Source organism: Balaenoptera ricei, chromosome 1 (genome assembly GCF_028023285.1).
Source record: "Balaenoptera ricei isolate mBalRic1 chromosome 1, mBalRic1.hap2, whole genome shotgun sequence".
In the NCBI taxonomy this organism is placed as follows: domain Eukaryota; kingdom Metazoa; phylum Chordata; class Mammalia; order Artiodactyla; family Balaenopteridae; genus Balaenoptera; species Balaenoptera ricei.
Genome location: NC_082639.1, coordinates 113846982 through 113861013, shown reverse-complemented (window position 1 = coordinate 113861013; position 14032 = coordinate 113846982). Strand labels below are relative to the sequence as shown.

Genomic DNA, 14032 nt, shown 5'->3' with positions numbered 1-14032 from the left:
CTCACGATAACTCTATGAAGTAGGGTCTATTATCACCATGCCCATTTTTCAGATGCGAATGCTGAGGCAGAGAGAAGCTTGTCCAAGGTCATAGAGTTGGGACATGGTGGAACCATCTGCTCTGGATCAGGTGCCTTGGCCTCCAAGACACACAGTCTGCAGGCTGGTAGGCCAGACACATAGAGTCTAGACCGTATCATGATGGGAAGAGCTAGAAAAGGGTTTTAAGCAGGGGTGGGACAAGATCATATTTGTATGTTAGAAGCTCCCTCCAGCTGCTGTGTGAGGGTAGACTCAGGAGGCACAGCTGAGGTAACTGCCAACTTGAGCAAGGCAGACGCAGTGGGGATAGAGCGAGGTAGATGGTCTGGAAACACACAAAGAAGAGAGGATCAGCATGATGGGGCTGAAGCCGCACACCGCAGTCTGGTGAGTCATACCAACACTTCAGAAACTAATCACTGCCAGTAGCACGCATCATCTGCACATTCAAAGAGGGTGAGATATTTCTGAAACACTTATTTAATCGGAACATTTTATATATCAAACCACTCTTTTTCCTGTGAAAAACTGTTTCCTATGAACACCAACAGTCTCTGCCACTAGTTTAAAACTCTACCAGTTCATGTACAAATGCAATCAGCTCTCCTTCCTTGGTCATTGTCAGACATAGGCTTTAAGTCAGTTACACAAATCACACTCTGCAGCACATCTCAGGCTGTAAGACTGGACCAGGACAGGCACTGGACCAGTCTGGCATCTAAGAACTTAGGAACTGTCAATCACCTCTCACTCCCTTCAGCCCTCCCGGCACTGACAACACATGTGGCACAGCTGCCAGGTGCCATGGGTACCCCAAACAGTGCTAACGTCAACCGGGACCCCACCAACACCAACTCTAACCAACTGCCTCTCTTGGCGGGTCCTGATTTATAACAAAACATAGAAAGCCGCATCTGCTTGCTTTAAGAGAAGAGCTGTTTCTCAGAAGGTCCAGGAGGCTGTAAGCACAGAAAAGAATCCTTCATTTTCAGAGGACAAGGGAGAGGTCGCAAGTGGTAAGTTCCAACATGGCCACGTTTCTATGTTCTGAAGCCTGAGAAAGGACAGATTCAGGCGTCTTTGCGTCAGCCGATCCAATGAAAGGAAGACACCCTAACTGAAGACAGGGTTGTGGGTCTGTGAGATCTGATAGCCCAGCGAGGCCAATAATCTTCCAGTCACTCTGGAGTGCATCATATAATTTGCCCCCCTCGTTAAGCTAACATGAATGTGAAAAATATGCTGAGTTGTAGGGAAAACCAACCTGCAGTTTAAAATATCCGTTTGGATAAATGACATGTGAATAAACTAGCTTTTACTATGTAAAGATTCCTGTCCTCGGTATAAATACTTGGTCTTTGGGATTGAGGACTTCTAATGACTTGGGAGAGGGTCAAGTATTTGGATACATTTTAAAAGTCTGTATTCATACATGACATTTTACTGAGCCCTTTCTATGTGGAAACCAGCCATAAGTTCCTACCTAACCAAACGAGGGGAAGGCCGTTCTAGCGAGGAGAAGCAGTAAGTGGAAAGAGCAGGTGGCAAGGGTGGGGGGACAGTGCAGCACTCAATGCAGAAGAGCTTACGTGCGTGTGTGTTTGCGCCTGCACGCAAGTGTGCATATGCTGCATACCCACGGCCCTGACCATGGCTAGAGAGACAGGAGGGGCCAAAGAGTTTATGGCCTTTTACACTAAGCTAAGGAGCTGACATTTGATTCTGGAAGCAACCCTGAGCCAATTAAGCAGGAGAAAGACATGCTCAAATCTGAGCTGTAGACTGGAGGGGGCAGGACTGAAGCGGGAGGGCCATTTTGGAAGCTGGTGCAACAATCCTATGAGAGATAGTGAGGGTCTGAACTAAAGCATTTGCACAAGGATGAAGAGGACACTGAGGAGACAGGCTGGAACCAACAGGGCTTGGTGGCTGACTGGAAGTAAGGGGTCAATGAGGACTCCCAAATCTCTGGCCTAGAGAATGAGTAGATGGTGGTATCTTCAACCAAGTTTGGGACCACAGAGGGAGGAGAAATCCTGTTTTGCTGAACTTAATGGTTCTGAGGGACACCAAGTGGAGATTTCTAGCAGTAGACTGTTAGAGATAGAGGTCTGATGCTCAGGAGGAAGATGTGGCTTGGGAACCCTCATTTATTCCAAAACTATTTATTGAATGTCTACGATGTGCCAGGCACCATAATAAGCAATGAGTAGAGAGTGGTGAACAAGACAGATAAGATCCTGTCCTCAAGGACCTTACATTTTATGTGGGGAAGATCGACCACAAACAAACAGGCAGACAGTAGAACTATATACTGTGATAAGTGCTATGAAGGAATAAAATATGGTGCCATGATAAAGAATAACCAGGGGAGAAAGGTGGCTTTAGAGAAGGTCAGGGAAGAGATGGAGGAAAACCATTTCTGGCAGAGCAAACAACAAGTGCAAATGCCCTGAGGTGGGAAAGCTCTTGACATTCTAGGAAATGAGGAGGTTAGTATGACCAAGTATAGTTAGAGAGGGGAACAAGAAGTAGGCAGGGGCTAGAACATGTGGGGCCTTGGAAGCCATGGTAAGGAGCAATGAACAGTCACAAAGGACTTTCAGCAGCTGCAAGATATCAAATGCGATGTGATCATGAACATGTGTAGGTGAAGTAAGGAAAGGGCAATATTCACACATTTAAGGGACACGTGGAGAAAGTAGAGCCCAAGAAGGAGCAACTAGTGAGGTAAAGGGACAGAGAATGGTGTTGCAAGCCAAGAGAGAAATATCAAGGACAGAGAAGTGGTTAACAGTCAAATGCTGCAAGGAAAGCAAGTAGGTTAAAGATGAAAAAATATCCAAAATATTTAGCAACAGAGTTATTAGTGACCTTGAAAGGAAGGTTTTAGGGGAATGGTGGCAAATTGCCCTAAGCTGAGGAAAAAACTGGAGATGGAGAACTAGAACCTGGGAATGCAGAGACCCAAAGCCACAACCTGGGATGTAAAGGGAAGGAAATTGATGGGGAGGTCGCTAGGAGGATGCAAGATTGGGCATCTCTCAGCCAAATTTGTAAATGTATAAACTCCTGCCTGGTGGTCTCAATTCTCTCTATGAACCAGGTGTTGGGGTCATTTTCACTGAGAGGGTACAGGGAGCAGAGCAGGGGAAGGGCCTGAGGGACATGATGAAGATTTTAAATAGCTACTGTGGAGAAGGGCAAGAGAACTGGCTGGAGACATGAGGATCATGGGCTCACTGAGGGCTCACATGAATTCCAAGAACATGACTTTGTGGAGGCACCATTTTCCACCATGGGTGAGACTCTACAGTGCTGCTCGGAGGCTGAGTGTAGGGGCAGAGGAGTGCAGACAGGATACTGAAGTTCGGCTTGACAGTCGGTGGGCTGGAAGGATGAGGGAGCAAAAGAGCTGTGAAACAGAAGTGTGGCTGCCTCGCATCTCCAACTGAACCTATCCAAACAGACGTCTTGATTTCCAACCCCAGACCCATTTCTCTCCCCAAGCTCTCAGCGGGGAGTGTTTCTTCCCCATCTCAGTAGATGGTAAAACCCTCCACTAAACCACCATCATGAAGAGTCAGCATCCTCTTGGAGTTCCCCTTTCCCTCATCTTCCCCTCCAATCCATTCTTTTTTTTTTAACCTTTTTAAAAAAAAATGTATTTATTTATATTTATTTTTGGCTGTGTTGGGTCTTCACTGCGCGCGGGCTTTCTTTAGTTGTGGCGATTGGGGCTACTCTTCCTTGCAGTGCGCAGGCTTCTTTCTCATTGCGGTGGCTTCTCTTGTTGCGGAGCATGGGCTCCAGGGCGCGTGGGCTCAGTAGTTGTGGCTCGTGGTCTCTAGAGCACACGCTCAGCAGTTGTGGCACACAGGCTTAGTTGCTCCGCGGCATGTGGGATCTTCCCAGACCAGGGATCAAACCCATGTCCCCTCCATTGGCAGGCGGATTCTTAACCAGTGTGCCACCAGGGAAGTCCCCGTAGTATTTTATTAGATAGTTATTATATTTACGTAACCACATTCTTCAAATATTGGACATTTTTGGTGGTTTTCAACTATTTTCCACTGAACATGGAGCTATGATGAATATTTTTTGTATGTAAACTTTTCTGAACTTTTTTGAAATAATTATTGATTTGTACGAAGCTGCAAGGAAATGTATCCTCCCCGATGTTATTAACATCTTACACAACTACAGAACAATATCAAAACCAAGAAGCTAAAAAAAAAAACAAAACCCAAGAAGCTGACATTGGTACAATCCACAGAACTCATTCAGATTTCAACAGTTACACATACATTTGTTTGTGTGTATTCATCTTCTTTTCTTTTTTTTTTTTTTTTAATTTATTTTTGGCTGCGTTGGGTCTTCGTTGCTGCGTCCGGGCTTTCTCTAGTTGTAGCGAGCAGGGGCTACTCTTTGTTGCGGTGCGTGGGCTTCTCATTGTGGTGGCTTCTCTTGTTGCAGAGCACGGGCTCTAGGCACACGGGCTTCAGTAGTTGTGGATCGCGGGCTCTAGAGCGCAGGTTCAGTAGTTGTGGCAACGGGCTTAGTTGCTCCGCGGCATGTGGGATCTTCCCGGACCAGGGACCAAACCTGTGTCCCCTGTATTGGCAGGTGGATTCTTATCCACTGCGCCACCAGGGAAGCCCCTGTGTATCTTTATCACATGTGTAACCACCACCTCAGTCAAGATACTAGATGCTTTTTAAATATATTTGTCGGACTTCCCTGGTGGTCCAGTGGTTAAGAATCCGCCTGCCAGTGCGGGGGGCACAGGTTTGATCCCTGGTCCAGGAAGATCCCACACGCTGTGGAGCAACTAGGCCCATGCACAACTACTGAGCCTCTGCTCTAGAGCCTGCATGCCACAACTACTGAAGCCCGCGTGCCCTAGAGCCTGTGCTCCGCAACGAGAAGCCACCCCAATGAGAAGCCCGTGCACCACAACGAAGAGTAGCCCCTGCTCGCCACAATTAGAGAAAGCCCGCACGCAGCAACGAAGACCCAACACAGCCAAAAATAAATAAGTAAATAAATAAATTTAAATAAATAAATAAATTTGTCATGATGTGGGCTGGGGTCTCAAAAAAATCAGAGTCTAGAAGCCTAGAAAGACCTTAAAAGAATCCTACCAACAATCGATCATCTGCACAGCAGTCAGAGTACCTTTTAAAGATCAGTCACTGTATTCAGAGCATTTCAGATAAACAGATTTTTAAGCCAGTGGAGAGCCATCTCCCACACATGCAAAAAAAAAAAAAAAAAAAGATCAGTCACGACTTAAAAAACATCAATGGCTTTCCATTTCTCTTAGAATAATAAACTCCCTTGCGTCTAGTAAAAATAATAACCTCTCTATATAATGCAACAAAGATAGACTATGGGGAAAAATAGATATAAACAACTGTGATGGGAGATTTTAAAAAAAATGAATGGCTCAATCAAGAAGATTTTTTAAATGAGCATATAAAAAAAAAATATATATATATATATATATATATATATATATATATATATATTGGAGTCCTAACCACTGGACTGCCAGGGAATTCCTAAAATATTTTAATAATAAAATTTAAAAGCTCAAACTAATAAGTATAGAATTCTACACCCAAGAAACAGAAACTGCACTCTTTTCAAGCGTACATGGAACACTGACAAAAACTGCCCATAGACTTAGCCATATAGAGCCAGTGTCAAAAATTCCCAAACAATAAGCATCACACAAACTGTGTTATTTCACCATAATGCTATAAAATTAGAAATTGCAACAAAAGGAAAACTTTTTAAAAATTACATGTGTGGAAACCTAATGACATACTACTAAATAATCATTGGGTTAAAGAGGAAATGGTAAGGAAAATTACAAAGTACATAAAATTAAATGACGATGCCCATATGTAAAAAAGTGAAATTGGATCTCTTTCTCATATCATACAAAAACTAACTCAAAATGGATCAAAGACCTAAATGTAAGAGCTAAAACTATATAGAAGGTGCTTCCCTGGTGGCGCAGTGGTTGAGAGTCTGCCTGCCAATGCAGGGGACGCGGGTTCGCGCCCTGGTCTGGGAGGATCCCATATGCCGCGGAGCAGCTGGGCCCATGAGCCACAACTGCTGAGCCTGCGCGTCTGGAGCCTGTGCCCCGCAACAAGAGGGGCTGCGACAGTGAGGGGCCCACGCACCGCTATGAAGGGTGGCCCCGCTTGCCGCAACTGGAGAAAGCCCTCGCACAGAAACGAAGACCCAACACAGCCAAAAATAAATAAATAAATAAAATGCTGGCTTAACTCCTAGAGAGTTTTATTATATATATATATAAAAAAAGAACTCTCTCCATAAAAAGTCAGACAAAAAAACCCAGAAAAACTGATCATGAATTCTAGGAGTTCTGGGGCTGAACAACCTACTCATTTAAAACCAAAAAAAAAAAAAAAACAAAAAAAAAAACTATATAGAAGAAAATATAGGTGTAAATCTTCGTGACCTCGCATTACACAATGTTTTCTTAAATATGACACTAAAAGCCCAAGCAACCAAAGAAAAAACTCTTCTCAAATTTTAACCTAAATAAATAAAATTAATAAATAAGTAATCTAAATTGGACTTCTCAAAATTAGAATTCTTACAAGTTAACAATAAAACGACAAATAACCCAATTAGAAAATGAGCAATGAGGGACTTTCCTGGTGGCGCAGTGGTTAAGACTCCACACTCCCAATGCAGGGGGCCTGGGTTCGATCCCTGGTCAGGGAACTAGATCCCACATGCATGCCGCAACTAAGAGTTCGCATGCCACAACTAAGGAGCCCGTCTGTCGCAACCAAGGAGCTGGCAAGCTGCAACTAAGGAGTCTGCCTGCCACAACTAAGCAGCCCACGTGCCGCAACTAAGAAGCCAGTGAGCCACAACTAAGGAGCCCTCGAGTCACAACTAAGGAGCCTGCCTGCTGCAACTAAGGAGCCTGCCTGCTGCAACTAAGGAGCCCACCTGCTGCAAGAGCTGGCACAAATAAATAAATAAATATTTTTTTTAAATGAGCAATGAATTTGAATAGACATTTCTCCAAAGACGATATACAAATGGTCAATAAGCACATGAAATATGCTCAGCATCATTAATCATTAGGAAAAGGCAAATCCAAGATGCTATGAGATACCAATTTACACCCACTAGGGTGACTATTGGCCATAATTAAAAAGACAGACCTAACAAGTATTGGTGAGGATGTGGAGAAATCAGAACCCTCATGAACTGCCGGTGTAAATGTAAATTGGCACTTGCTTTGGACAATAGTTTGGCAATTCCTGAAAAAGTTAAACATAGAATTACTATACACTCCAGCATTTTCACTTCTATGTATATCCCCAAGAGAACTGAAAACACCTGTTCACAGATGTTCATAACAGCATTACTTATAACAGACAATAAAAAGTAAAAACAGCTCCAAATGTCTATCAACTGATGAATGGATAAATGAAATATGGTATATCCATACAATGGAATTGTTACTCAGTCATAAAAAGGAGTGAAGTACTCATACATACTATAACACGGATGAACCCTGAAATCATGAAGCTAAGTGTAAGAAGCCAGACACATAAGACCACATGTTATATGGTTCCATTTATATAAAATGCCCAGAAAAAGCAAATCCATACAGACAGAAAGTAGATAATGGTTACCAGGAGCTGTGAGATTGGGATGAGAAATGGGAAGTGACTGCTAATGAATACTGTACAATGTTTCTGGAGTGAAAAGAATGTTCTGGAATTAGATAATGGTGATGGTTCCACAACTTTCTGAATACACTAATTTCACTCATTAAAAGGTGAATTTTATGGTATATGAATTAAATCTCAATTTAAAAACATAAATGACTATGAAAATATTAGATATAAGAATTTGTAGAAACCAGCAAAAGCAGTAATTATATGAAAATTTATGGTTTTAAACACATTTTTCAGAAAACAAAAACGACTGAAAAAGAAGAGTTAAATGTTCAACTCAAGAATTTTGGAGCTGTTCCCTGTTGGCCTAGTGGTTAGGATTCCAGGCTTTCACTGCCGTGGCCTGGGTTCAATCCCTGGTCTGAGAACTGAGATCCTGCAACCTGCATGGCACCGCCAAGAAAAAAAAAAAGAAGAAAGAAAGAAAGAATTTGTGAAAAGACTAATAAAATAAATCTAAATAAATTTTAAAAAATAAGGATAGATACAAAGACAAAGAGACCCAACAGTAACCTCAAAACACAGAAATTAAAAAAAAAAAAGGCTGATTCTTTAAAAAGATTAATAAGATAGAACTCTAGCTACATAAAGTCCAAAATAAACAGCATATAATGGAAAAAAGGGAAATAATGAAAATTAAATTAATAATTTAAAACAGTTCAAACAGTTACAAGTTAGTAAAATATAACAGGTGAAAGAGGCAAATTACTGGGGGGGAACCTGTAAAATGGCAAATCTGTCACAAGAAGAAATAACATCTAAACAGAATTGTAGCCATTAAAGAAACAGAAACACCAAAAATCTGCAACAAACACTATGGGGACACTTTGAGGACAAAACAAAGGTGCCTACTGCATCATTGCTCTTTAAATTAACATAATACTGGCAGTCCTCGACAACCCCAGAAAGTTGTAGGCGTAAATGAGTTCTTCCAAACTTTTGAGGACTAGATAATCCTGATTTTATATAATTCGTTCCTGAAGAGGGATATATGTGGCTAATATATCTTTGGTTCTATAAGCTGATAAGGACAGTGAAAGAAAAAGAAACTATAGGCCCATTTCACTTATAGCACACAAAAACTGATCTAACTAAATCCAACTGTATTTTTTAAATGCATCATAATTAAGCAGATTTATTCCAAGAATGCAAAGATAGTTTAACTTCCATAAAATCTACCAATGTAGATCATCAACGTTAATGAACTAAAGAAAAATTATACGATCTTCTTAACTGGGGAAGAAAACATTTGATAAGTTCAACACCGAATCATGATCTTTTTAATAATTCTCAGAAAACTAGAATGAGACAGGGACTTCCTTAATTTCCCAAAAATACATACCAAAAATTGCAGCTGAATGTTTTGAGGATCCAGAAAAATTCATTCTAAAGTTTACAAGGAAAAAATCAAGGTTCTCAAATAGCTGGGTCAATTTTAAAGCGAAGAGAGAAGAGGGACTTGCTGTACCAGACTTAAGGTTTCCTACAAAGGTTTGGTATTAAGAACCCATATGCACTGGCACAAAGACAGGTGAATAGATCTGGGGCAGAAGAGAGACCCAGGGACACAATAGGCGGAGGGACCTGCCATACGATAAAAGGGGCTCCCTAAAGCAATGGGGACAAACGAACTGGTTAGTTGACAATGATTGGGAAAACAAAAAAAATAAGACTGACTGAGACTACCACTTTACACTTGAATCCAGACAGATCACAGATTTAGAGTAGAGAGTAAAACGATAAAATAGCCAATAGGAGAAAACACTGGAGATTATCTTTGTGACCTGGGCGTCGGTATAGCCTCGTAAACAAGACCTCAAAAGCACAAGCCATAAAATGAAAAACATGAATTACATGAAAATTAAGGGTTTTAAAATACAAATTGATTAGGCAATACTTAGCAATTTATTATGACTGTTTGAAGGATGCGGAGTTAGTGCAAAGTTTGAGAAGAGTCATGAGTATCCATACTGCTTGGGAGAAGGTCCCCTGGGATGACTACATTTCTTTTTCCGCTTCATCTTCCTGGGGTAAAGTGTAAGCAACTAAAATCTGTGTAACTTTTTATTTAATTAAGGATTTCTGTTACTCAAAGGACATCATAGACAAAGTTAACATCTAATAGAGATAGCTATTTCCTCTTCAGTCTGAAACAGACAAAGGATTGATATCTAGACTATACCGGGAACTCCAGCAAATCATCAAGATAAAAAACCCAATTAAAAAAAAAATAGGTCCAAATAAAAAAAAAACTACAGAAAATAAGTAGGCAGTTCACAGAAAAGGAAGCCAAATGACTAATGAGGTATATAAGGAATTGTCCACACCTATGAGGAATTAGAAATGTGCAAATTAAAATAATAATGAAATACCCCTTTCACACTTTCAGAATAGCAAATATTAGAATGGTAGATACCCAGTGATGGTGAGGACACAGGAGAAAGGAACAGCTTTTCTGGAAAGCAATCTGACAAAACATAGGTAGATATAAACCCTTGGATCCCATGATTCCAATCCATTATATACCTCAGAGAAATTATAGCACTAGTCTGTGAGGGGATGTACCCTGGCATAATTTGTGGAGGAGGGAGCTGGAAGCAACCAGGTGCCATGATAGGGAATGGGTAAGTGCTGGATGCATATCATGAAATGACAAGCAGCACTGAGAGCTCTGAACCATATGCATTTATAGTATATGGTTAGATCTTTAAAAATAAAATCTATTAGGGCTTCCCTGGTGGCGCAGTCGTTAAGAATCTGCCTGCCAATGCAGGGGACATGGGTTCGAGCCCTGGTCCGGGAAGATCCCACATGCCACGGAGCAACTAAGCCCGTGCGCCACAACTACTGAGCCTGCGCTCTAGAGCCCGCAAGCCACAACTACTGAAGTCCACGCACCTAGAGCCCATGCTCTGCAATAAGAGAAGCCACGTCAATGAGAAGCCCGCACACCACAGAAAAGAGTAGCCCCCGCTCAACGCAACTAGAGAAAGCCCGCGTGCAGCAACGAAGACCCAAGGAAGCCAGAAATAAATAAATAAAATAAATAAATTTATTAAAAAAAAAAAATCTATTAAGTGAAGAAAGACATATACAGCACAACTATCATTCATATAAATTTAAAACATACACTGACAGGGTACTTCCCTGGTGGCGCAGTGGTTAAGAATCCGCCTGCCAATGCAGGGGACATGGGTTGGAGCCCTGGTCCGGGAAGATCCCACATGCTGCGGAGCAACTAAGCCCATGCGCCAGAACTACTGAGCCTGCACTCTAGAGCCCATGGGCCACAACTACTGAAGCCCGTGCACCTAGAGCCCGTGCTCCGCAACAATGAGAAGCCCACGCACCACAAGTAAGAGTAGCCCCCCGCTCACCTCAACTACAGAAAGCCCTCACGCAGCAACGAAGACCCAACGCAGCCAAAAATAAATAAATTAATTTAAAAAAATACACAGACAAAACAACACACTTTACAAGGATGCAAACTTATTCAAATGTCACCTCCCTGCACTCACACTAACCCAGACCCCTTCCCCATTGCTCTCTGTTCCTTCACGCTGATTTATTTTTCTTTACGGCACAAGAAAGTCTATTCCACGAGAGCAGGGACCTTCCTATCTTGATCACTGCTGTATCTCCAGCTCCTAAAACAGAGCCTGAGACACTGGAGATGTCCAAAAAACATTTGTACATGAATACATGAATAAATGGATGACATATAGCCAACAGAAAGCAGGGCCTGTGGGGAGGAGAGAGGAGGGTAAGAATGAGTAAGGGAAAGCCAATCAATCAGTCAATGGAGAGATCTTGCCTGGACATAAAATGATGGTGTGTCATGAATGGTCCATAAAAATGATTACAAATTATTTTATCAAATTTATTACTATGGAAACTAGGCCCTGCTTGATAAGGCTGTCACCTGCCTGTGCGGCCTCCTCTGACTTTACTCTCACTCTGCCAGTTCCTAGAACGCCCTGACCATTTCAGGACCTTTGCACAAGCTGTCCTTCCTTCCTATAAGCTTTTTCTCTAGTTCTTTGAAAAGCTGGTTCCCTCTTATTCTTTGTTTCATATCAATGTCACTTCCTCAGAGTGGAATCACCTAACTATCCTATCTAGTGTTTTCCTTTCCCTCAAGTTGCTTGTTCATTACCTTACCAAACTCTGTGATTATTTTGTTTACTTCATGTCTCTACCCACCGAATGTAAGACAGGGGCCTTGTCTGCTTTATCATATCCCCAGCACCTGACACAGTGCCTGGAACAGAATAGTCATTCAAATATTTGCTGAGTGAATCAGTGAGTGAAGAGATGTATCGTAAGGTTTTTGTAGGAAAGGTAAAGTTCTAAAGCCAGGAGGGAAGGAAATAAGAAGCAGATGAGAGTCTTGATGATGTCAAAGAACAGGGGTAGTGGGGACATAGAGGGTGGATGGAAAACAGGCTGTGGTCAAACCCCTTAAAGTTCTGATAACAGTGTTTCAGCATTAATGTTCTGCGGTATGGGACCATGGACAAAACTCTTCCTTTAAAGTGTCCAATACTGTTGTGACAGGCTGGGACCTGGGACGCTTTGCTGCAGTGCTTGCAGACCTAGGCAAATGTCTCCTCAAACAACAGAATACAAAGTAACTATAAGGGACTAAAAATAACTACATACATGCACAGTTGGTGCAAATTCTGATCAAGATACAAAAAGACCAAAAAGCCAACTGTCACTTTTGAGGTGTCAGGAGAAAAAGCAGGGTACTGCCCATGATCCCTGCACACAGCATCACTGAAGGGGTGGGCAGACCACCTAAGCCACCTCTCCAGCGGACCAATGGATCCACCCCTACCCTCACTCCATTTAAGGGACCAGCTCACTCCCCCTCAGAAAAATGAGCAAGGACACCTGTAACTTGTTTTCACTCCCTCATGCAGCAGCATGAGTCTCAGTAAAGCCTTGCCTGAATTTCTCCTCTGGCCTCTTATCAATTTCTATTGATTAAAGTGTCCAACAATTCAGGTCAACAGCATTGTTAGAATACTGTTCATATAAAGTAGAAATCAAGAGAGGAAGTGTTTCTTTCTATGGTAATACATTTAGTCCTCACAACCACCCAGTGACGAAGGTTATTACTATTTCCCTAATAACAGCTAGAAGTCTAATGCTTTCTATGTAGCCGGCACTGTTCTAAGAGCCTTCCGAGTATTTACTCATTTAAACCTCAGAAAGACCGACCCTATGAGAAAAGTACTATTGTTCCCATTTTATTTATGAGTAACAGAGGCACAGAGCAGTTAAGTCTCGCTCACTTTAAGTTGGGCCATGACTTCAACCCTAAATCTAACTCCAAAGCCTGTGTCTTTCCTCTCAACCACCTATAATCAAAACTAGGCTTACTGGGGACTTCAGTGATGGTGCAGTGGTTAAGTATCTGCCTGCCAATGCAGGGGACACCGGTTCAAGCCCTGGTCCGGGAAGATCCCACATGCCACGTAGCAACTAAGCCCCTGCGCCACTACTACTGAGCCTGCGCTCTAGAGCCCGCGAGCCACAACTACTGAGCCTACATGCTGCAACGACTGAAGCCCGTGCGCCTAGAGCCCCTGCTCCACAACATGAGAAGTTACCACAATGAGAAGCCTGCGCACCACAATGAAGAGCAGCCGGGACTCGTGGCAACTAGAGAAAGCCCGCAGGCAGCAACTAAGACCCAACACAGCCAAAAATAAATAAAATAAATAAATTTATAAGTGCATCCATTATTAAAAAAAAACAAAACTAGGCTTACTGGAAGGAGTAGCTACTTGTCCTAAATGTGCTCCACATTATCTGTATTAGTAAACATCACGTGTCTTCCGGAGGCTTAGGAATTGAGGGTAGAATAAGACCGCCAATCAATAACCCAGAACCCCAGACCCACGCGACTGGGCTGGTTGCCCTGGGGCCGTCCTGGTCTCGCGGGGTTTAGACTCTGGCGGGACAAACCCTCTTTTTGCCTCTCGCCCACCTCAACCTACTGCGAGATTGGCACTCAGCCTCACTTCCTCCACCTTACCTCCCAGCAGCGACCAACTTCTGGAGGAAAGTGTCCACCATGGTGTCAAAAAGCTTCACCCTCGAGATGGTAGTGCCGGGGCGCGCAGATTCCTGAGACAATTCCTCAGGCCCTTTTTCCTCACAGCCGCTGCCTACGTTGACGCCGCTTGATTCGGCCATGTTGAAATAGAACCGCCAAAGCTAACTGGCCCGGCCGCTCC

At 42.7% G+C, this 14032-nt stretch overlaps 1 protein-coding gene across 5 annotated transcripts in view; it reads right to left on the bottom strand.

Moving 5' to 3' along the window:
* The window catches only part of LOC132371951 (solute carrier family 25 member 44), a 45695-nt gene that overhangs the window by 11353 nt on the left and 20310 nt on the right, over positions 1-14032 (bottom strand). For 2 of the 5 annotated variants that reach the window (XM_059933799.1, XM_059933808.1), the window contains exon 1: positions 13831-13998. The exons of the other annotated variants lie outside the window; for them this stretch is intronic. In XM_059933799.1, the coding sequence (XP_059789782.1) occupies positions 13831-13991 (161 nt within the window). In that variant the 5' untranslated portion in view covers positions 13992-13998. Of the gene's footprint in view, positions 1-13830; positions 13999-14032 lie in introns of those variants that run through there. 5 annotated transcript variants of the gene reach the window in all.